Raw genomic sequence first — 22,748 nt, forward strand, 5'->3', positions numbered from 1 at the left:
AACCAACAGTAAGCTAAGAGCAATGGTGTATATAAAAAGAGAGTTTTATATATATATATATATATATATATATATATATATAGTTTTAATATCAAGTAGGGAAAAGAACATACTCTCACTAGCTTTAACACCATATATTATCATTAGTTAGGCTATCATAGTCATTATTATTATCGTTGTTGTTCTTATGCCAGTTCTGGGACTTGAACTCAGAGCCTGGGTGCTTTCCCTGAGCATTTTTGCTCAAGGAAGTTACCCTAGCACTTGAGCCACAGCTCTAGTTCAAGATTTTGTTTTTCTAATTAATTGGAGATAAGAGTCTCATATAGTTTCCTGCCAGGTCTGGCCTTGAACTAAGATCCTTGGCTCTCAGCCTCTTTAGTAGCTAGGATTATAGGTGTGATCCATTGGCCCCTGGAGGAAATTATTTTTACTTTTATAAAGTTAATCAGATTAATGAAATGGTTTTCTGCAGGAGAAACTCAAAGGTGCAAGTTGCTCAGTGGTCTGTAGTGAGATATCTAGAGTCCGTGCACACCTTAGGAGCTTCTGCAGGGCAGGGTGTGTAACATTTTGGGTTGATTACAAATATTCCAGAGTTTTAAATTTGACAAAAAGTAAATGGAAATTCTACTCTGTCTCATGTAGGTAGATATGAACACAAACGGAAAAGGTTATTTCCTACGTGCCAGTTTGGAATACTAAACCTTCTAGTCTAGTGTCTCCGTCTCCTTCTGTTTTCGATTTTATAGGACTTTCCTAATAAGTAATTTAGTATTTGTTACCAGTTTGGAAATTAGTTTTCTGGAGCCAGGATGAAGTGCTAAGTATTTAGAGACGGAAGCATTGGCAGAGAAGACAGAAGGGCTCGACGTGTCTCTTATGCTCCGGGAGGAAGACATGGACACACTCCAATGCTGAAGCCAATTTGCAGGGAGCAGTGAAGGCTGGGAGAAGTGAGCATGGGAGTCATTTTTTCCAGTGTCTCTCAGTGACTCAAACTGGTTTTTAATCTATCAGCTTAGAGGAAAGCTGCTACATAGCATTATGCAGTTAAAATATTTAAAAAAAGATGAAGAAAAGCAAACTAAAAAGACATTTTAGACTTAGAATGGGAATTGAGCCAATGAACTTGACTGGTAAAGTTGAGTCTTTGTAGGAAAGCCAGGGAGTCTGTCATATTTCCCTAGTTAGCATATATATATGTATATATATACATATATATATGCATATATAGAAATATATTAGATATATTAGATATATACATATTAGAGAGTAAGAGATACCACATACACACAGGAAGGACATTTGCAAGGCTTATATCTTTCTGAATTATCAAAATAGGATAAATATTCAAAACATTTTATTTTATCTTATTTTGTAATTTTAATTTTATATTTATATTTTATATGCTTATACTTTAGTCACATTCATATTTTACATATTTTATTTTAGTTTGTACTTTCATTTTTCAAATTGTATTTTAAGCTTTTGAAAAATGTATTTTGGCAAAATGAGAAAGTTGGGTCTTAGCCATATGTCTGCTAAGAACTTTTTCAGAGAAGTTCTGGAACGTGTACTGTTTAAGGTGGTCGCATGGCCTTGGTGGTTCCGGAAGTTCCTTGGGTGAGCTGAATGTCTCATCTGCTTGTGTCCCGCTGTTGGACATCCTTAAGACTTCAGAGTCAGGTTTCAAGTTGGCACAGTGACAGAAGAACAATATTATGTTTGGCACCACAGAATCTCAGAATATTTTAGGAATGATTATGCCAAGGAGAGTCATACGATGAAGCTCAGATTGTATTTCATGTATATGATATATATGTCTCTTTATGTTAGACAAAGCTCAACCAGCCTTTTGTTTTGCCCTAAAATCAACATATCTGATACTTGGTATACACATATTTTGGCTGGAGAGGTAAGTAGGATGCAACTTCAAGGAAATAACATAAAATCAGCAGAACACCAATAGAAACTTCTTGTTCAAACTCCTTGTTATTTATTTATTTGTTGTTGCTAATACTGGGGCTTGAATTCAGAACTTTACTTGGCTTATTTTTTTGTTTGCTTGTTTTTTAAATTTATTTTTGTTCAAGGCTGTTCTTAAACCACTTGAGCTAAAGCTCCACTTCTGGCTTTTTACTGGTCAGTTGGAAGTGAGAGTCTTGGGCTTGCCTGCCTGAACTAGTTTTGCATTCAGATCCTCAGTGCCAGTTGCTAGCTAAGATCACAGGTGTGCATCTCGAAGTGTAGCTCATGTCTGAAATGCTATGAGCGTAGGTTTTTAAGGGAATAGGAATGACTTTCACATGATGAACAGTCAAGGGTGAAGGAACTTTCACTTCCCCGTGATACCTTGGGAAGTCACTCACACCTGTATTTATTTGTTCATTGTGTTGTCCAACAGAAAAGAATGAAATGTGACCCATGGTCCAGGAAGTTTTATTAATTATGATAGAGTATATAAAACCTCCCCTTGTCCATTTTAGCCAATTTAAAATATATGGTATTCTGGTATTAAGTTCATTTGCTTCCAATTTACTACCTTCATCCATTTGCTGAAGGTTTTCATCTCACTAACCAGAGCGCCCAAGCCCACGCTGGCTAACTCCCCTGCCCCCACCACAGCCCACTCTGGCTAACCTCCCCTTCTCTAACCCATACTCCACACATCTTCCCCTGGCTTTCTCTGACCATGGATTTGCCTACTTTGTTAATGCCCACATGGAGCCTTGGGTTTCATTCATTGTCACATAGCATAATATCTTTAGTGTATCCACATTGGAACAAGTGTCCAATTTTCTTTCCTTTTCTCAGCCAGAATAATATTTCACTGAATGTATATACCACATTTTATTGCTCCAAAACAGACCCTTGGGTAACTCTTTTAACTTTAGACAGTTTGTGTATTTCATGTTGTCCTGCGGTGGATGGCTCTGAACAGAGTCCATAGGCATTTGGAGACTAAACAACCAGAATCAGTGTTTGGGGGTTGTTTTGTTTTGATAGTGCAAAAAAAACAGCACTCAGGACCTTGCCCTTGCTAACGGGCTCTCTGTTTACTTGACCAGAATCTTCAACCCTTTGTGTGTGTGTGTGTGTGTGTGTGTGTGTGTGTGTGTGTGTGTGTGTGTGTGTGTGTGTGTGTGTGTGTGCTAACATGCCAGGGTCTACATGCTTTCCCTGAACTTCATTGCCCAAGGCTAGTGCTCTACCACTTGAGCCACAGCTCCACAGTCAGCTTTGTTGTGGTTCATTGGAGGTAAGAGTCTCATGGACTTCACTGCATGGGCTGGCCTTGTCTGTGATTCTTAGATTTCAGCTTCCTGAGCAGCTTGGATTCCAGTGCCAGTGCCCGGCACAGACAGGGCACCTCTTACATGAGTGACTCAGTGATTCTTGACAGAGAGAATGTATTAATAAAATGCAAATAACTTTCCATGTGGTGCCTACTTACTTCAAAGTGCTGTGATAAACACTCATATCTCAGTGAGAAAGAAAATATTATCATATTGACATTTGTGGTCAGGACAATGAAAGATGAGAAACATAACTAAGATCACAAACAATAGCAAATAGAAAAACTGTGCTTTCAATCTAGGGTCAAATTCTAGGAATCTTGTTTTTTAGGTTTTTATTTTTTATTTTACTAATTTTAGGGGAAATTTTAATTGTTATTGTAACGGTGATGTAGAGAGGTTTACAGTTAGGTCAGGTCATTTATTATTAGACAATGTTCCTCCTTCCCTTGTTCTCTCCCATTTTTCCCCTCCCATCTCCAGTCACAAGTTGTATAGTTCTTTTTCCACATAGTGCCTAGTGAGTACTAGTGCTGCATTTGTTTTTCCATTTCTGTGTCCCCCTTTATCCTCCCAAATATGGATATGCTGTTTTCAATTGAAAACAGCAACAAAGAAAACAAAATCCCCCTGGTTTCCAATTTCCGGAGTTCATTTTCATAAATGTCATTTTATATGTTCAGATGCGCATAAACATTGTGTCTTTGTGATCCTCTCCTAAGAATATTCTCATTTGCTCTTACTCTGCTTCAATGCCTAGAGACCATATAATTTATCATGTCTGAGGAATATTTTTTCTCACAGATTTTTATTTTGACAATACATATTTAATTGGGAAATATATAAATCTGAATTTCTCAATTCATTTATTTAGTCAATAGTTTATGTATTTTATTTTGGTGCTAGAGCTTGAACTCAAGGCCCAGGGTGATATCCATGAGCTTTTTGGCTCAAGGTTGGTGCTCTACCACTTGAGACACAGCTCCACTTCTAGGTTTTGATGGCTAGTTGACAATAACAGTCTCGTGGATTTGTCTGCCAGAGTTGGCTTCCAATTGTGATCCTCAGATCTCAGCCTGCTGAATAGCGAGAATTGCAATCATGAGCCACCAGGATCAGTGAGATTTTTTAATACTAATATTATGATTATTAGAGGATAGCAGATGAGATAATCTTGATAGCCCCTGCCAATGTTAACATTTTACTGTCATCTTCCATGTTAACACTTGGTGGTTTATGAGTATTACAGGGAAAATCATGGTCAAGATCATCTCCAAATTGTTTTGTTTTGTTTTGCTTTGTTTTGCTTTGTTTCTGCTTCCTTAGCTGTAAATGGAAACTGAGTGCAATCGGAGAATGTAAACCTATAGTCTCATTGGGAAATCTTTGAAGCTGTAGCATTCTAGAAGGTCGATGACAAGCAAATATTCTTGTTTTCTAAAGAGATAAATCGTCACTCTATGGACAATAATTCAATAATTCCAACACACTACTAAAATATCCTTCAGGATAACAAATAAGTTAAATGAAGATGCTCTTATTTATTCTGCAACATTATTTGCAAAATTTGTCTTATTTTAAGGAACTTTTGCAAGATATGATTTACATACCATCAAGTTAGCCTTTAAGAGGGTGCAGACCTCTCTGTGTGTTCACAGCACTGCTGAAGTGGACTTACATGTCTTCTGAAGCTTGTTTAGCAACAAGCTGGAAGCAGGGTGCATGGAGGACAGGCTATCAATGTTTGCTTCATAAGCTATTTAATAAATGTAAGTGAATATCCCAGATAATCCTTGCTAAATCTAAATAGTAAACAAAGGAAAGGATTAAGTATTCAGATATAAATTTCAGAAGCCAGCAAATAAATGCTGATTACTGTATTTGTTGTAGTGTTAGTTGTAATGTTAACAGATAAAAATCACTGAAGGCTTGCTTGTTAGCTTTAGGCACATTTTTCAAATAGGACACTTTTCTCTCTCTCTATGTGTGTGTGTGTATGCATACATGTGTATACACATATATACATGTATATATGTGTATATACACACATATACTTATATATGAACACATATACAAATATGTATATGGATGTATACATATACACATGTATATGAATGTGTATGTTTGTATGTATGTGTATATGTATAATATAATAACATTATGTAATATATATAGTAATTATATAATATAATATTATAATAATATAGTAACATTATACATATAGATATTTATGCAAATATATGTGTATATATAAAAATATACATAGAATAATACTTATCCATATTTATATTTATATCATTATCTATATATGGATGGTGGGGTTCTTTTGGTTATTATCCTACGGTTTAAACTCCGGGCCTCACACTTGTTAGGCAGGTATTCTACCACTTGAGCCACATGCTAGCCTATTTTCCTTTAGTTACTTTTTCTCAGGTAGCATCTCAGACAGCATATTGATGAAGGTTGGCCTTGAACTGCAATCCTCCTACCTCAGCCTCTCCCATGGTTGGGATATAGATGCCCCTATATTCACAAAGCTTCTATCTTTCCCAATTCACTTGAGTCTCTAGCAAGCTCTAGGCTTGAGTGTCCATTTGTGACAGCTGTTCATCCTGGTGAGTGAGGTTCTTTAGGGCGTTGGCCTAGAAAGGTGCATTTTTGAAAAAAATATCCAGTGACCAGAATCTGTAATTCTGGTTGAAACCACTAGAGCCATTAAACTGCTAGCTCTCTGCAGGGCTCAGGAGTTTTTACAAGGTGTGCGGGAGTTGAATGGTAGGTGGTGTAACAGCCTTGGTTAAGTCTTTGAGGAACTGCCAAACTGTTTTCCAGAGGGATGGCCCAATCTTCTATCCTCTCCGGCACTGGCAGGGCCTCAGGGATTCCAGTTCTTACTATTGTTTTATTCAAGAGCCATTCTATTGGATGTGAAATTCTGTGTCACTGTGATTTTAATTTCGTATCTCATTCAGTAATGACTCACATATGTTTCTATTGGTTTAGAGGCATTCATGTATTATATGTTGAAAAATGTCTGCTAAACTTTTTTTTCTAAATTGGATTGCTAACTTTGTATTATTAAATTTTATGAGCTTCTTTTTAAATATCTTTTGAGTATATCTGCCCAATATATGATTTGTCAATGTTTAGTTTTTATTTTGTATCTGTACTGGGACTTGAACTCAAGGCCTGTGTTGTTTCATGCTTTTATTTTCTTTTCACTTAGTACTGGTGCTTTACTACATAAGCCACAACTTCATATTCAGATTTTTGCTGGTTAATTGGAGTTAGGAGGTTCCAGGGTTTATCTGCCCAAAATGACTTCCTTTGTGGAACAAAAAACTATGCCAGTTCCGTGGTCAAACCAGCTTTTCAGTGATTGAAGAAAGAGTGTGTGTGGACTCAGTATCAGGATTATGCTAGAAATGGATCTAAATATTTTTTATTTTAAGCCCTTTAAAAACTGTATTTTGACAAGTAGATTCAGGATATATTGAAGATGTAGTTGGCATTTTAGATGAGAAGAACAGCTACATTACTTGATGAGCCAATTCTTTTTCATAAAAATGGAATTCATTGTAGTTTTGAAAGAAGAAGAAAAAGAGGAGAAAGGAGGAAAAGAAGGAGAAGTGGAAGCAGGAGAAGGAGGAGGAAAGTACCCCTAAAATAAAATTTCAATCTCAAAGTTTGAGATATGGTTTTAGAAGTATGAAGAAATTCCAGGGCAGGGAAAGTAGCTCAGTGGTAGAGTGCTAGCCTTGCATGCACGAGACGCTGGGTTTGATTCCTTAACACCACATAAGCAGAAAAAACTGGAAGTGGCACTGTGGCTCAAGTGGTAGAGTGCTAGCCTTGAGCTGAAGAGCTGAGGGACAATGCCTAGGCCCAGAGTTCAAGCCCCACGACCAACCCTCCCCCCAAAATAAAATGTATGAAGAAATTCTAGCGCTATAGACTCAATTATAGTAGATTACTATACCTGGAAGTAACTTTGTGTCCTTTGCATAAAGTAATAGCAGGGGCAAAGGACTTGGAGATGAGCCCCTCTTCTAGCAGGAGGGGCAAAGGAAATAGAGATGACCCTGTCTCTAGTGGAAGGGGCAAGGATGGAGAGATGAGCCCTGCATCTAGTGGGAGGGGTGAAAGAATGGGAGCAAAGTCTTTACAATGTTTGGTCCCAGCTAGGACCTTGCTCTCTGTCCACAGCCCCAGGGCCTTTGCATTGGCTATTCCTAGTGCAGTGTCTGCTTTTCCCAGCTTCCTTACTGAAAAGTCACTCAGTCCAGGATTTTCAAACTCACCTCCTTCTCTGCCACTGCCAATTATGTACCTGTCAAGGCTACTCATGTGCCTGTCTCCCTCCCGAATTCTCTTGTCCCACTTTAGACCACAGCTTCTACCTGCAGTACGTCTCCAACAACTGTTCTGTTGCAGCAGACTTAACAGAAATCTGTTTTATCATGTCTACTTGTTTCATGAAACAAGAACAATGATGAAAAACATTGATGAACTATTTTCATTTATCTTTGGTTAAATTTCTCTCTGATATGTTTGTCTACCTGACTCAGACTCACATCTATTGAATGACTGTTCAATTACAGGACACTTTACCACCATGTTTATTGTAAAGAATGGAATAAAAATTTCCATAAGTTTCATATGCAAACCACACAACTTTTAACATGATCCTTCCTTCTGCATTTACTTTTGGTGTCTTAAAAATCTGTTAAAATGCAGAAATTATGCAGTATTGATTTCAGGAAAAGTTGAAGTGGTTACACATGATTGCCTTCGCCTTAAAAGAAATCCTTATTTGGTTCTAATTTGAACAATATTGAAAGCACAACAACACTAGGTTTTTATTATGTCAGCACACATTTAGTGAGTTATGGAAAGTATTCTGTTTCGAGAACGGAGTTAACTGTATCTTATCCGTACTCTAGCCATTCTGGTTGTGTCTGGCAGCTCTCCAAGCTGGCCTGTTACCCAGACATATTTCTTTCCTCATAAGAAATACATTGAAATCCCAAAAACATATGCTTCTGACTGCTAGGAGAATTTTACTGGGGAGAGATTAATGTCACTGCTTTTGTTTGAGAAAATATAATTGGGCACAGTTACATACATGTGGCTTATGTAAGAAATATGGCCTGCTTTATAACTCATTATAAGTTTATTTTTACTTTTAAAAGTGAAACTACAATGAATCAAAAAGGTACTTGCTTCCTCCACTCCTGATATTCTAGAATAATTGGACTGGAACAATCCCCCTTTGTGTGAGGTCAATGGTTAGGTATGGATTTGGGCTGATAGAAAAGCAGCTAATCAGGGGATTGCAGCTGGCAGGGTGAGCTGATAAAGCCAAACCTACCTGACAATGAAACAGGGCAGAGGGCGAGGCAAGTGTGAGGACCAGCAGTAAGTCTGTGACTTCACAACCTCACAGGAAACAGAAAGGAGCCCCGCTGGTCAGAAAGTCAGCTCCAGAACTTCCATTATCTCTATGTTACCCAAGGCCAGGCTTTACTCTGAGTAAGATGGCCAACAGGGCTGACTGGAGCAAAGTGCTCTCTCTCAAACTTCCTTCTCACCTTTACTTACGTTCACATCTTGCCTGACTTCTCTTGTCAGATGTGAAGGCCAAGGCTGCTTAGGTGCCCTACACTTTCTGGTAACTTATTTGGTACATTAGCCAAGAAGTTAGGAATTAAATATGTCTTTTCTTGAATTGGACTCATGGAAAGATATAATACCAACAATATCATGTACATCAACAAGATATTATCAAATGGTATGTGAGACAACTTATATTTGACCTGTTAAGTTTTAAAGAGAAAAATGCTTATTAGCTTAAAAATCTCTGAAATAAAAAAATATTCTAATTCCCAACTACAATAGTTTCTTCAGATATTGCCATTATCCATGATTCTTCTTCTCAAGTGTTTTGTGTAAAATTATATAGTCAAAATGATCTTCACATCTTTCTTTTAGTTCTAAAGAAAAATGTAACTAAATGCACTTAAATTTTAGTTGAGTTTAGATCAAAAGAGTTATGTTCTTAAGACTTGCTGGTCATGGGGCTTGAACTCTGGGCCTGAGCGCTGTTCCTCAGCTCTTCAGCTCAAGGCTAGTGCTCTAACACTTGCACCTCAATGTCACTTTAGGTTTTCTAGTGGTTTATTGGAAATAAGAGTTTCATGGACTTTCCTGCCCGAGCTGGCTTTTAACCATGATCCTCAGATCTCAGCCTCTTGAGTAGCTAGGATTAGAGGTGTGCACCACCGGTGCTCGGCGTTCTTAAGACTTTGTGACTCAAATAGTTTAATTCCTTAGAAAGGTAATAGCAAAATAAAACACCACGAAGTGAGTACTTGCAAGAAAGGGGTGGGGTGGGACCAAGGGTAAAGGGGTGGGCAAATGAAAAGGAGAAGAGGGGAGAATGCAGTCAAGAATCCAGTGTATATTCTACAGAATTAAGTTGGTGGGTAGTGGAGGAATGGGTGAGAATATTGACATGGCTGACATTCATCAAAGACATACAATATTCAAAACTGCTTTCTTACAAGACAGCTCCTTTGTGCAACTACTTAACAAAAATGTAACCACAGTAGAAAAAAAATAGAATGTGTGATTTGGTCAGGTATTGGTAGTTTAAGCTTATAATCAATCCTATTTAGGAGGCTGAGATCTGAGGATTGAGATTCAAAGCCAGCCAGGTCAGAGAAGTCTGTGAGACTCTTAGCTTCAATTAACTAGCCAAAAGCTGGAAGAGGAGGTGTGGCTCAAATAGTAGATTGCCAGCCTTGAGTAAAAAAACCAAACCAAGCCAAATCACAACAATAACAAAAAACACCTAATAGCAGCTGGGCCCTGAGTTCAAGCCCCACCACCAATAAAACAAAAGAAGAATTGGCATCACTTGATAGTACTGGCTCTTTAGGTTTTCCTCTAATGGGTCACATCAAGCCCCTACCAGTTCTTTACAGAATGAGTCACACATTTTTTTTTTCTGTAAAGTTTCATTTCTCCTGTTTATTTCAAGATTTCAATTTCAGAATTGTAGTAATGCATCAAGAAGAGCCTGGAGACACACTGTTATTACACCCGCCACAGGCCCTCTGGAGTTAGGTTTGTTCTCTATCATAAATAAATAAATAAATACCTAAAAGCATTGTTCATAGGGTAAGATCAAATCTTACATACCTCCATAGCCCAAACATTACATTCCTGACATTTTGGGCATTTAAATGTAAACTGTGCTCTTTGTTAGGACCTCCTCATAACTAAAATATGAGTCACTTACAAAACCATAATAGATTTTGGCCGTGCTGCGTGATGAAGTGTTTTGGATGCAGTGCAACATTTCACCCAGACTCATGGCAGCAGAATTCCCATAGTCACCCCAAATAGGGAAAGAAATGAAGAACACAACTCAAAGAAATATGTAGACGCTGGCAGAGCTCACTCACAGAACTCCAGCTCGGCACTGTTGTTAAGAAATCTGATTACTTGGAGCATAAGCCCTCACATTACAGTGTAAATAAGTGTTGAATTTGCATATATGTGTGTATCCAGATTTAACGCTATCCTTGACATTTTAAATTAGGTCATGCTCAGATTCCATGAAGTGAAATTAGGTAGCTAGTTCACACACACACACACACACACACACACACACATACACACACACACACACACACACACATGTGAATGTAGAGCAAGGAGCTACTGGCTTACTCTGTAATCCTAGCTACTCAAGAGACTGAGATCTGAGGATGGTAATTCAAAGCCAGCCTGGGCAGCAGAGCTGAAGAGTCTTTTACCTCCAATTAACCAGCAAAAGCCAGCAGTGAAGCTATGGCTCAAGTGGTAGAGTGAAAAAGTTAAGATATAGTGCCAAGGTTCCTGAATTCAAGCCACGAATATCCACATAAAAAATCAAAACCAAACCCAGAAAGGAATGTAGAATGCCAAAGTTTCTGCTGGTGCTTAGATCTTTTGTCATATAATTACAGTATCTGTGGATTTTGACATACATTTGGTATGGAAAGTGAAAAGATGTGTGTGTGTGTGTGTGTGTGTGTGTGTGTGTGTGTGTGTGTGTGTGTGTGTGTTTCTGGTCCTGAGACTTGAACTCAGGGCCTGGGTCTTGTTCCTGAGATTGAGATTTTTGGTTAAGACTTGCACTCTCCCACTAATAAGCCACAGCTCCACCTATGGCTTTTCGCTAGTTAATGGGAGATACAAGTTGCATGGACTTTTCTGACCAGGCTTGCTTTGAACCAAGATCCTCAGATCTTTCCCTCTTGAGTAGCTATGATGACAGGTGCTAGTCTGATATGGAGATATTTGTTATGGAAGTTTATATTAAATGTATTAAATCCATTGAATTGAGTAAATTAGGTAGTCTTTTGCTTCCTTTAAAGAGAGATCTTGTGAAGGCATTTTAGATCTGCCATTTTACTTCTACCTATCACTGTCTACTTGAACCTCTGTCTCCTTACATCCCTCTCAGTGTTTTCTAGTGACGCTGACTGTGTGACGTAGAAGTTGAAGGTCAGATCACTAAGCCCTTTCCTGCACACTTGCCCAGACTTGGAATGTCCCCAGCAAGGAGCCTGTGTCTGGGGGTTCCCAGGCCTGCCTCATTTCAGGCAGGAAAGGTGGAGTTTTCCTCTCCTGGGCCAGGGGAAGGGACAGAGAAGTCCTGGGCTATGCTGGTCCTGGTATAGACTGCAATCATGTCTGTTCACTTGAGTCCTTATGCAGAAAAAGAAATGCATGTTTCCAATGTCCCTGGAGACTCTGTCCCTCACTGAATTTATGTAGTATTTACCCCATACAAACACAGGCATTTGGTCAAGCCCTGGGGAGTGGCTTAGGAGTGTGATGCCGGCCTGGAGGAGCTGTTATTTTATCACCAGCCTTCCTGTAGTGACATCAGTTTTGGAAGTCATGAATGAAGATACTGTAATCTCTTCAGTAGGCTAAAAACAACAACATTGAAGTAGAATTTCAGGAAGGAATTGTTCCTGTCTGGACGCGCTGGCCAGCGGGTTTTATGCGGAGTGTCAGGCCATCTTAGTCTTGGTCCTCCCCATTGTGGAATGACTGAGTTAGTTGATCGGTAGAACTTTCTAGTACACATTGCTCAGGGATTGTTCAGAATGTGCTACTCTGGACGAGCCGAGCTTTGTGTGTGCCCTGGTGAGGGCTGTGGAGCTCGGCTTCCTCCCGTTACCCCGTGGCGGGTCTCCCGCAGCGCTTCCACCCGAGTCTCACGCGGGCTTCTCCTCTCGTCCCGCAGGTGGAAATCACGCTGCAGGACATCAACGACAACCCGCCGGTGTTCCCCGCGGACACGCTGGACCTGACGGTGGAGGAGAACGTGGGCGACGGCGCCAGGATCCTGCAGCTCAGCGCCATGGATGCCGATGAGGTGCGCTCGTGGAGTGTGGGGTCTCCCCGACCCGGCACCGCGTGGGGGCACAGGCCACGCGGAGACTCGCCGCTGCCAGGGTGATCCCCCGCTCCCAGAACGTTCTAGTGTGTGAGGTGACCCAGGAATGGCAAGCAGCTGCCCTCCCACCAACAGCCACGGCCCCGTCCATCGCTGCTCACGAGTCACACTCACTAGCCACACAGTTTCAAGGCCTAAAACAGGACAGCTGCCTACGAATAGACGTCTGTTTTATGGCTTTATTGTTCCGACTTGTGACCTTCTGGCAGTAAAGATTGCTTCTGTTGCCTTTGAAATTGTAGAAAAGCAGGTCACTTAACATGACGAATATCGAAGTTGGCCTTCAAATGTTATTTAATTGTCATGTGTGTATATAATGCACATGAATTTAAAAATTATTGAAGATACAGTAAGAATATTATCCAGCCAAGGTCACGATTTTTTCCAGTTCTTTACTGAACAGACATTTTATGATTAACGGTGAATTTGAGGGCAAAATTTAGGTCATTATCTCCTACAATTATATTTTAGTGGCATGATAATGTATATAATTTGTCATTTTTTTGGCATTTTAAAAACTTCAAGAGAATTGTGTGTGTGTGTGTGTGTGTGTGTGTGTGTGTGTGTGTGTGCCAGTACTGGGATTTGAACTCAAAGCCTAAGCTCTGTCTCTTACCTTTTTCACTCAAGGCTGGTGCTCTACCATAGCTTGACCTCTGGCTTTTTGTGGAGAAGAAAATCTCATGGAGTTTCCTATTTGGGTTGGCTTGTAATTGTGATCTTTAGATCTCAGCCTCCTGAATAGGATTATAGCTGTGAGCCACCTGGCTATTTTACATTCTTTTTATTGGGTAAATTCATGTTCTGAAGTTGAGAAAAGGGGAAATGCCTTCTCAGACAGCACTAGTAACTTTGCATGACCCTCTGTAACACAAGCCTGACACAGAATAAGCAATTTCCTTTCCTCACCCTCATCTGAACTTCAGCAATAACTAAACATTTGATTTTTGTCTTCTGAGAAAACTCTTCATAGGTTTGTTTCTTTAACTTTATAAAGGTGATCAAATAAACAGCTGTCTACTCTTAACAGCCAATTCAAAACCCTAATGACTTAGACATTACAAATTTTGCAAAATCTACCTAGTAAAAGGGAACAGAATAAAGTATATTTAAATAAATTTAGTTGTCTACTAGCATAGGTTTGATGTTTTAACTTTAATAATTTCTGTGCAATTTTATATAGAGAAAAGTTCACATTTATTCCATATGGCTATTATTGACAGTTATATGACTGAACATTTGTCTTATTGATACAGGAGCTCTATCAATAATAGATCAATAAATATAAGTATAGACTAGTAAATATGTTTCTTAAAGCTTGCCATTGCTAAAATACATTTGTTTATATCAATTTATAAAATGTCACTAATGGTGACTTGCATATAAAAATAATAACAATAAAAATCTCATGTGATGGACATAAAACAGTGCATATAAAATAATTATAATTGCAATAGTTGTTTTACTGGTTCTACTCTGTAGGAAGGGAGCAGAAACTTCTCTTTACTCTATGGAATATTATAATTAGAGTGGGATTATTCAATATAAAACTGTACTTGAAAATTTGGTTGTTCTAATTATCATGCTGTTCTCTCTGTCTTTCTGTCTCTCCATCTCTGTCTCTGTCTCTCTCTTTCTCTTTCTCTCTCTCTCTCTAGGTACTAGGGCTTGAATTCCTTGTACCCTTACTTGTGTTTTTCCCTCATAGCTGGTTCTCTATCACTTGAGCCACAACTCCACTTCTGGCTTTGTTGGTTAATTAGAGATAACAGTCCCATGTTTTATCTGCCTGGGCTGATTCTGAAACTTGATCTTCTGGTCTGTCTCCTGAGTGGCTAGGATTACAAGTATAAGTAATGAAATTATTTAAAACACTAAAGTTATATATGTCATCAACCAATTATCTGTTGATACCTCTTTTATTATTTATATGCTTTTCCTTAATGACTTGACATGGAGTGTTAGAGAATAATGTCTGGGTTAAGAATAAATCAGTTTCAGAAGCCACATGTATGTGTTGAACTTAATTTAAGCAGCATTTGAGGCTGGAGGCTGGCGCTCATACCAGTACTTCTAAAGCTATGCAGGAAGATGAGATGTTTAGGTTGAGGTATTAAGACCGGGGGCAAGGGGTGGGGGGAGATGGCTCAGACAAAGGCCAGAGACTCATATCTTTAGTTAGCCAGCAATAGCTGGACTAGAGGTTTGGCTAAAGTGGCAGAGCACCAGAATTGAGCATAAAAGCCCTGTGAGAGATCCAATCCCTGAATTCAAGTCCCAGTGTTGGTATGCACATGTATGCACAGCACACACACACACACACACACACACACACAAATACACACATATATACCCCACACGTACATCCACCCACCACATACACCACACACACACACACACATACAACACACACATACACACTCATGTATACCACACACACCACACACACATACACCATACACATATACACACACCACACACATATGTACAACACATATACAGAGCATACACATACACACACACCATAGACACTACACACCATATATACACACCATACACACATACACATACCACACCACATACACACACCATACACACACACACACACACACAGACACACACACACACACACACATACCATTTGAACTGTGTTGAATCAAGCAGTTCTTAGATATTTGCTTCTAAGAACTCCTATTTGGTGTGTGTGAGTGTGTCTCCTCTGGAGAGTAAAATGTTTCTCTTCAGTATTATTTTCACTGCAGCTGACACATCATATTTATTTCTTGGGCTGCAGATGTAGCAAGCTCAGTGTATTTAATAAATAGACTTTTCAAAAGTTCTAATGAAATCATTACTCTTGGCAAGACATTTTGTTATATTCACCCAGGGTACTAATTCACCACCTCAGCTGATTTTGAATATGAAAAAATGGCTTTCTAAAAAATCAGTGCAGTCTTATGCTTTTCTTCTTTGCACAATTGTCATAACTTTCAAATTGGACCTTTGAAAATATCAAAGAAGTTCTGTAAAAAAAAAATTCTGTAATATTTCAAATGTTTGTTTCTTTGCTTTCTCCCAATTTCCAAGGCTGTATCATGTGAACAGATAAAAATTGAATATAGCATCCATCATACCTGAGATTTGCTAGAATATAATAATAATAATAATAATAATAATAATAATAATATTCCTAGCAGATTAAAATAGTAGATACTAGGAATTGCAAATTGATGTTGGATGATTTTGTTAAGCTATAAAATTACAATAAAAATGTTAGAGAGTCATGTACACCTGAGTATACAAGATAAATGTGAGCAGTGTGTTAAAGTCAGCTATTTCATTATTAAATTAAAATAGTTGGGAGGCTTTCACTTTATTAAATTTAAAAATTGGCTTTGAGAAAGCAGAATAAAAAGATTGCAAATGTCACTCCTTATAAATTTGAAAGAAGGAGTATTTTTGCCTTGGACTATTAGAAGTCATTCCCTTATGTACTTGAACATAAAAGAAACAAAAAGGACAAGTGATGGGTGATAGCAAAGCCCTGAAGTTGTGGATGTGTTAATCCAGCATAAATAATCTTTTGAGATTTACTATTCTGAGTGCATTAATAAACTTCTCTAAGCTAATCATGGAAAAAGTACAAACGTGGCTTAAATAAAATATAGTTAGATCAAAAGGCAATTTCTCAAGTCTAAAGCTCCAAAATTACTTGGACCTCAATGTCAAGATCAATAATTTATAAGTGAAACTGGAGTTTGTAGCCTCAGTCCAGGACCCTGATGGTCAGGCCTAGCCCCTGGCCTCCTACAGGCCAAATCAAGAGGCCTAGTGAGAGGCAGAGATTTACTACATGGCAGCTGTAGGAAGAAAGCACTTTAGTATATCTTCAGCCATCTTCAGGAAAAATACACCCTCTTAAACAGGCATGGAAGGTGGTGGGGGGGCAGGGAGTGAGTGATGGGAGCAGTGAAGAGGCTTCCCATGACAGGCAGGGCCTGGCTGTCACCTCAGCTCTTGTATGGGGAAGGCTCCCACAGGAGTTGTTACAGTCAGAATACATAAGTGATTATTGCTGGTGATCTGTCCTGTGGGGGCTTGGGGCTTGATGCCCTCTTAGTAGTAGTTCAAATCCCCCTTAAAGATGAGATTGATCAGCGATAAGTTCTGCCCTTTCAAGATGATGGCAAAGTGACTGAGGAGAGAATGGCTCAGGACTCTGCACACAGGTACACAAGGAGGCACGTGGGGTGTGGAGCCATTATCCTGCTGCTGGTTAATTTGTGGGCCCATGCCAGGACTCAGTGCTTCTCAGTAGCAAGTAGCTGTTAAAGGGCTTCTTATAACTGGGTACCCCAAAACCATATTTTCCTAAGGATTCAAGGAAGCTCTTACCTTTATTCTCATTTGGAAGCTGTCAAATATTTCTCTTCTAAGAATAATAGTAAAAAGTTAACATAGCTCTATACTCTCTCTTGGGGTTTTTTCGAATATATATATATATATATTATATATATATATATATATGCGTGTGTGTATATATGTATATAGGTATATATGTATCTATATAATTTTTTTGCTGGTCCTGGGGCTTGCACTCAGGGCTTGGGCACTGTTCCTGAGCTTCTTTTGCTGAAGGCTAGTACTCTACCACTTGAGTCACGGTGCCACTTCTGGCCTTTTCTGTTTATGTGGTACTGAGGTATTGAACCCAGGACTTCATGCATGCTAGGCAAGCACTCTACCACCAAGCCATTTAGCATGCATTAATTAAATCTTAACTACAACCCTATTTGGTTTTTGTATCCAAAAGACATAGAAGTAATTAATGGAATAGTCTACCCTAAAAATAAGACCCACAAGATTATATTTCAACCAACACAGTGAATTTTTTAGTCATAATTTACATACATGATACCTATATTTAGTTGTTTTGCAATTACAAGAAGAAAGTGAGTTGTTGCTGAGTGCCTATAATCCTAGCTACTCAGGAGGTTGAGAACTGAGGATCATGGTTGAAAGCCACCCCAGGTAGAAAAGTCTGAGATTCTTGGGTCCATTTTACCGGCAAAAAGCCAGAAGTAGAGATGTGGATCAAGTGATAGGGCCCCAGCAAACAAAGCCAAATGGGATTGCAAATCTGACTTCAAGCTCCAGTACTGGTAAAGAGAGAGAGAGACAGAGAGACAGAGAGACAGAGAGACAGAGACAGAGACAGAGACAGAGAGAGCGAATGAAAGAAATTTAATATTCTAAAACATGGTGAAGTTACTGTCCTTCATGACAAAATCCACATGGTTTTCTAATTCTATTTCTCCCTAGTTTCTTTATCATTGCTAAATCTGAGGGCACTCTGAGCCTTCTGGTACCTCCTTTGAGGCTATTTCCTTGGTCACCCTTCCTGCATCTGTCTCTGTTTCTGCGTCTCCCATTCTTCAAATATCAATAATAATCTTCATGCTTAGGTCGTTTCTTGCCTTTTCTCTTTATTTACATTTTCTTTTTTTTGGGGGGGTCTGGTCATGGGGCCTGAACTCTGGGTCTGGGTGCTGTCCCTCAGCTCTTCAGCTCAAGGCTAGTGCTCTACCACTTGAGCCACAGCACCACTTCCAGCTTTTTTCTTTTTGCTTATGTGGTGCTGAGAAATCAAACCCAGGGCCTCATGCATGCAAGGCAAGCGCTCTACCACTGAGTCACCTTCCCAGCCCTTTTATTTACATTTTCAATAACACTTGTGAATGGAGCAGACACCTCCATACACACCTTCAGATAATTTTCTCAAGTAATCGTCCCACATCTGAAATTCCTAGACAGTCATTTCTTTGGCATTGTCCTTCAAACACAGAACAGACAGCAGATAAAATTTTTCGTGGTAATTTCTTTTGTATCCAAGCACGTCCTTCTTCTCTGTGGTCCTCCATAAGTATCTTCTCCAAATTCCTGACATAGTAATTCCAAACTTAAATGGTTCCTTTCTTTTCTTTCACTTCATCATACCTGATTGTTCAAGAACATGTATGAAAATCTACACATATGATTATTACAGTTACTTCTGTATCTAATTATGTTTTAGTGTTACCAATTTGTCCTCTGACTCCTGCTGGTTCACACAGATTCGTATTCTGAATTCCAAAGGGACAGAGCCAGGATTTGATCCCTGCTTCTAAGTCACTTACCATCAAGATGGCCATGGAAATGATGTTTAGCTCACTGAGCGCCTGGAAGGTTGAACTCATTAATCCCCTTGAAGTGATGTAATCAGGCAGGTCTAGAACTCAAGGAAACTCCTAATGAATGCTCTGTGACCTTTCTCCATCCTCTACAGCCTTTCTAGCTTGTAGTTTTTGGGGCTCATATCTCGAGGACCTGGGAAAATGGAAAAACTTACCTCTGTTTTCATCCCACAGAATAGGGGCTTATAATCTGTTTCTTTAATGCACTTTGGAATTACAGAGCCCCAAATCTCTTTTAGATACAAGTTCTGCTCATCACCTCTTTCCTCTAGTTCCTGTGAAGTCAATAATAGTGATAGTCTTAAAAGCTTACTTCCAGCTAAAATGCTATGAAGGTTTTGTGTCTGCAGCATGCAAGCCATTTGGGTTACATTTGAGATTTTGCAGAATATTTCCATAATTTAATAGTTTAGTTTGATTTCTTGTTATGGATTAAAAATCTGCACTAAAAGCACATCAAAGTAAGAAAACCAAGCACCTCTCTCTGCACATTCATGCATACCGGACTCATTCTCCATAGTCTACAGTGACCAGAAAGTCCCTTCTACAAAACCCAAACACCTCTTCATTCCATTAGATTCCCTAAAATAAATAACTCAGCATGACCTCTCTCTTAGCTACTTCCTTCCCAGCCCATCGAAGACTCTCCATTTGTCCAGCAGGTTAATTTCCCTTTCCTGAGTACACAAGATGACTTTGGCAGGTATAGGCTTGAAATCCATACACTTGGAGTAGGATTGTGTGTAATTAACTAGTGTCTCAATTGTAAAAGGAATCTACTGGAGGTGTGAATGCTCATGTCCCTGACTTTCTTCTGCTTGTCCAGAGACAACCATAGTGTGTGTGTGTGTGTGTGTGTGTGTGTGTGTGTGTTGTGCCAGTTACAGGCTTGAACTCAGGGCCTCCTGCTTTCACTTTCCTTTTTCACTCAAGGCTGGAACTCTACCACTTGAGCCACACCTCTACTTCCACATTTTTGCTGGCTAATTGGAGATAAGAATCTCATAGTCTTTTCTACCTGGGTTAACCTTGAACCTTGTTTCCCAAATCTCAGCCTCTCAAGTGGCTAGGATTACTGGTGTCAGCCACAAACAACCAACTTCTGTTGGCCTATTCTATACCTTGTTTGGAAAAATGTCTATTTGAGCCCACTTCCTTTTGTAATTAGATTGTTAGATTTTTATTTCTTGCTCAGTTTAGAAATTAACCTTTTATCAGATATATCAACTTTAAAAATACTACCCTCATTCCATGATTTACCTTTTAATTTTCTTTGCTTTTTACATTGCAGAAACTTTGTATCTTGCTATTGTCACTTGTCTCTTCTTTGTTTTTGTTGCCTGTGCTGGTCAGAGCCATGAAATCACTGCCAAGTCCCCCGTGGCTGGGGAAGCAGACTTTCTCTTATTTTTCCTGCTAGAGTATATAGTTTCAGGTCTTCTGTTGAAGTGTTTAAGCCATTTGGAATTGATTTTTATGTCAACATTTTTATACGTATATATATTTTAACTAACTCTTTTTGAAAAGACTATTTCTTAGCCACTGTGCATTCTTAGCATCCTTGTCAAAGCTCAGTTGAATTTTAGGCATGAGTTTATTTCTTGGCTTTCTAGTCAGCTCGATTGGTGGAACTATCTGACTTGATGCTGGTATTATATTATTTTAATTACTGTAGCTTTGTGTCTATTTTGAAATCAATAACTTATTTTAAAATACTTAGAATTCTTTTTTCTTTCTGAACATTGTTTCATCTACTTTGAAGTCTTTTTTGAATCCATATGAATTAAAAATTCTCATCACTATAAAAAATGCCTTTCAAGCCAAGTGCCACTTATTCACATTTACGTAAAGTTACTCTGAGAATCATAGTTTGAAGCCAGCCAAGGCAGCCATGGCTGTGAGACTCTTATCTCCAATTAACCAGCAAAGAGCTAGAAGTAGAAATGTGGTTAAAGTGGCAGAGCATTAGCCTTGAGGCAAAAAAAGCTAAATGAGAGCTGGAGACAGCAAATTCAAGTCCAAGCACCACACACACACACACACACACACACACACACACACACACACACGTGGACACACATATACCATTAGCATTTTGATAAGGATTGAAATGAATTTGTAGGTTCCTTTGGGTACTATAAACATTTTAACAACATTATGTTACAAATATATTTCTATTTCTTTGACTCTTTTGTAATTTCTTTCATTGGTGGTTATAAATTTTCAGTGTACAAACTGGCATGTTCTTTAAGTTTTCCTTTTGAAGTCTGATTGTATCCTATGAAATGAAAGCCTCAACCTCACTTGGTCAACAATATGGTAGAGGAAATGAGAGAAACAATGGTCCAACTGTTCTGCTTCTCCTGCTCAGATGCCTGGTGTTTTTGTTTTGTTTTGTTTTGTTTTTGGCCATAGGGCGCCAATGCTGTGGTCACATACGCTATTATTAGTGGAGCTGATGATAGCTTCCGCCTCGACCCTGAATCTGGAGACCTCATAGCCACCAAGAGGCTGGACAGGGAGCGCCGTTCCAAATACTCCCTGCTGGTGCGAGCTGATGACGGGCTGCAGTCCTCAGACATGAGGATCAATATCACCATCAGCGATGTGAATGACCACACGCCCAAGTTCTCCCGGCCCGTGTATTCTTTTGACATCCCAGAAGACACTAGTCCTGGTAGGTGACCTGCCTGTCCTTCAGGCCACTTTGTTAACAGTTTTCTTTGGCAACAATCATGGGACGTACTAATTAGTAACTAGTCTTATTACATTCTACCAGTTATTATATACATACATAATATATTACATATATACCAGTTGCTTTACATATATTACATATATCAATGACTACACTTAATATATCACATATATCTGTAGTACTATTTATATATATTATATGTTGAATTTTTGAATCTTTTAATTAACTTTTTTTTGTGAAATTTGTGAACAAATTGCTAGGTTCTGGGGGGGTTGTTTGAGAGCAAATGAGGTTGACATTTATCTGATTACTAATTATGATATTTCTGTCCCTAGAAATATTTGTTAGGGTTTTGAGTAACCTGTCTTGATACCCTTAATTTCGGTTCTTAAAACTGATATGATTGTGTTCCTATGTATAGAAATAGCAAATTATGTGGAAGCTTATTTCTGAATTACCAGGAATCAACTGTAGCTGAGTAGCTCAGGGCAAATGGATTAACTTATCATGGCTTGACACACTTGCACTGTTAAAAGCAATCAATAATCCTGGTAGAAGCATTTCTTTAGTTTGCTTGCGTGTGGCTCAAGATAAATAAGTAGTCAAGAAATGTTCTTGGACTCTCACTTGTAACATATTGTACTGTAATTGTACAGTCTGAGAACTTAGTATCCTTGTTTTCAGTGTGTGTGTGTGTGTGTGTGTGTGTGTGTGTGCATGCGCGCGCACACACACACACACACCTTGGTACCATAACAATAGAGTAGAAAATCTTATCTAAATTTTGAAATATTATTTTGATTTGCCTTCGGAATGAGTTTGCATGTATAGGTTTTTGACATTCCATTGACAAAGAAATTGAGCACAGAGAGAACTCTTTTACCCTTGGAATTGTCAATTTGTTTCCAAAAATGAGTTGCTCACGTCTTGTTTGAATTATAACAATAACAAGAGAAACTTTGTGCAATCTGCTCAGCATTTACCTGCATTATTGTGTG

The 22,748-nt window shown here is 38.8% G+C and overlaps 1 protein-coding gene across 1 annotated transcript in view; it reads left to right on the forward strand.

Annotated features, from left to right (window-relative positions):
• Fat4 (FAT atypical cadherin 4) overlaps positions 1 to 22,748 on the forward strand; it is a 168,535-nt gene that overhangs the window by 65,329 nt on the left and 80,458 nt on the right. Inside the window, exons 2-3 of the mRNA XM_070022562.1 lie at positions 12,607 to 12,738; positions 21,468 to 21,729. Of these exons, the coding sequence (XP_069878663.1) occupies positions 12,607 to 12,738; positions 21,468 to 21,729 (394 nt within the window). The remainder of the gene's footprint in view (positions 1 to 12,606; positions 12,739 to 21,467; positions 21,730 to 22,748) is intronic.

Source organism: Dipodomys merriami, unplaced genomic scaffold (genome assembly GCF_024711535.1).
Source record: "Dipodomys merriami isolate MVZ:Mamm:240054 unplaced genomic scaffold, mDipMer1.0.p SCAF_15, whole genome shotgun sequence".
Classification (NCBI taxonomy): Eukaryota; Metazoa; Chordata; class Mammalia; order Rodentia; family Heteromyidae; genus Dipodomys; species Dipodomys merriami.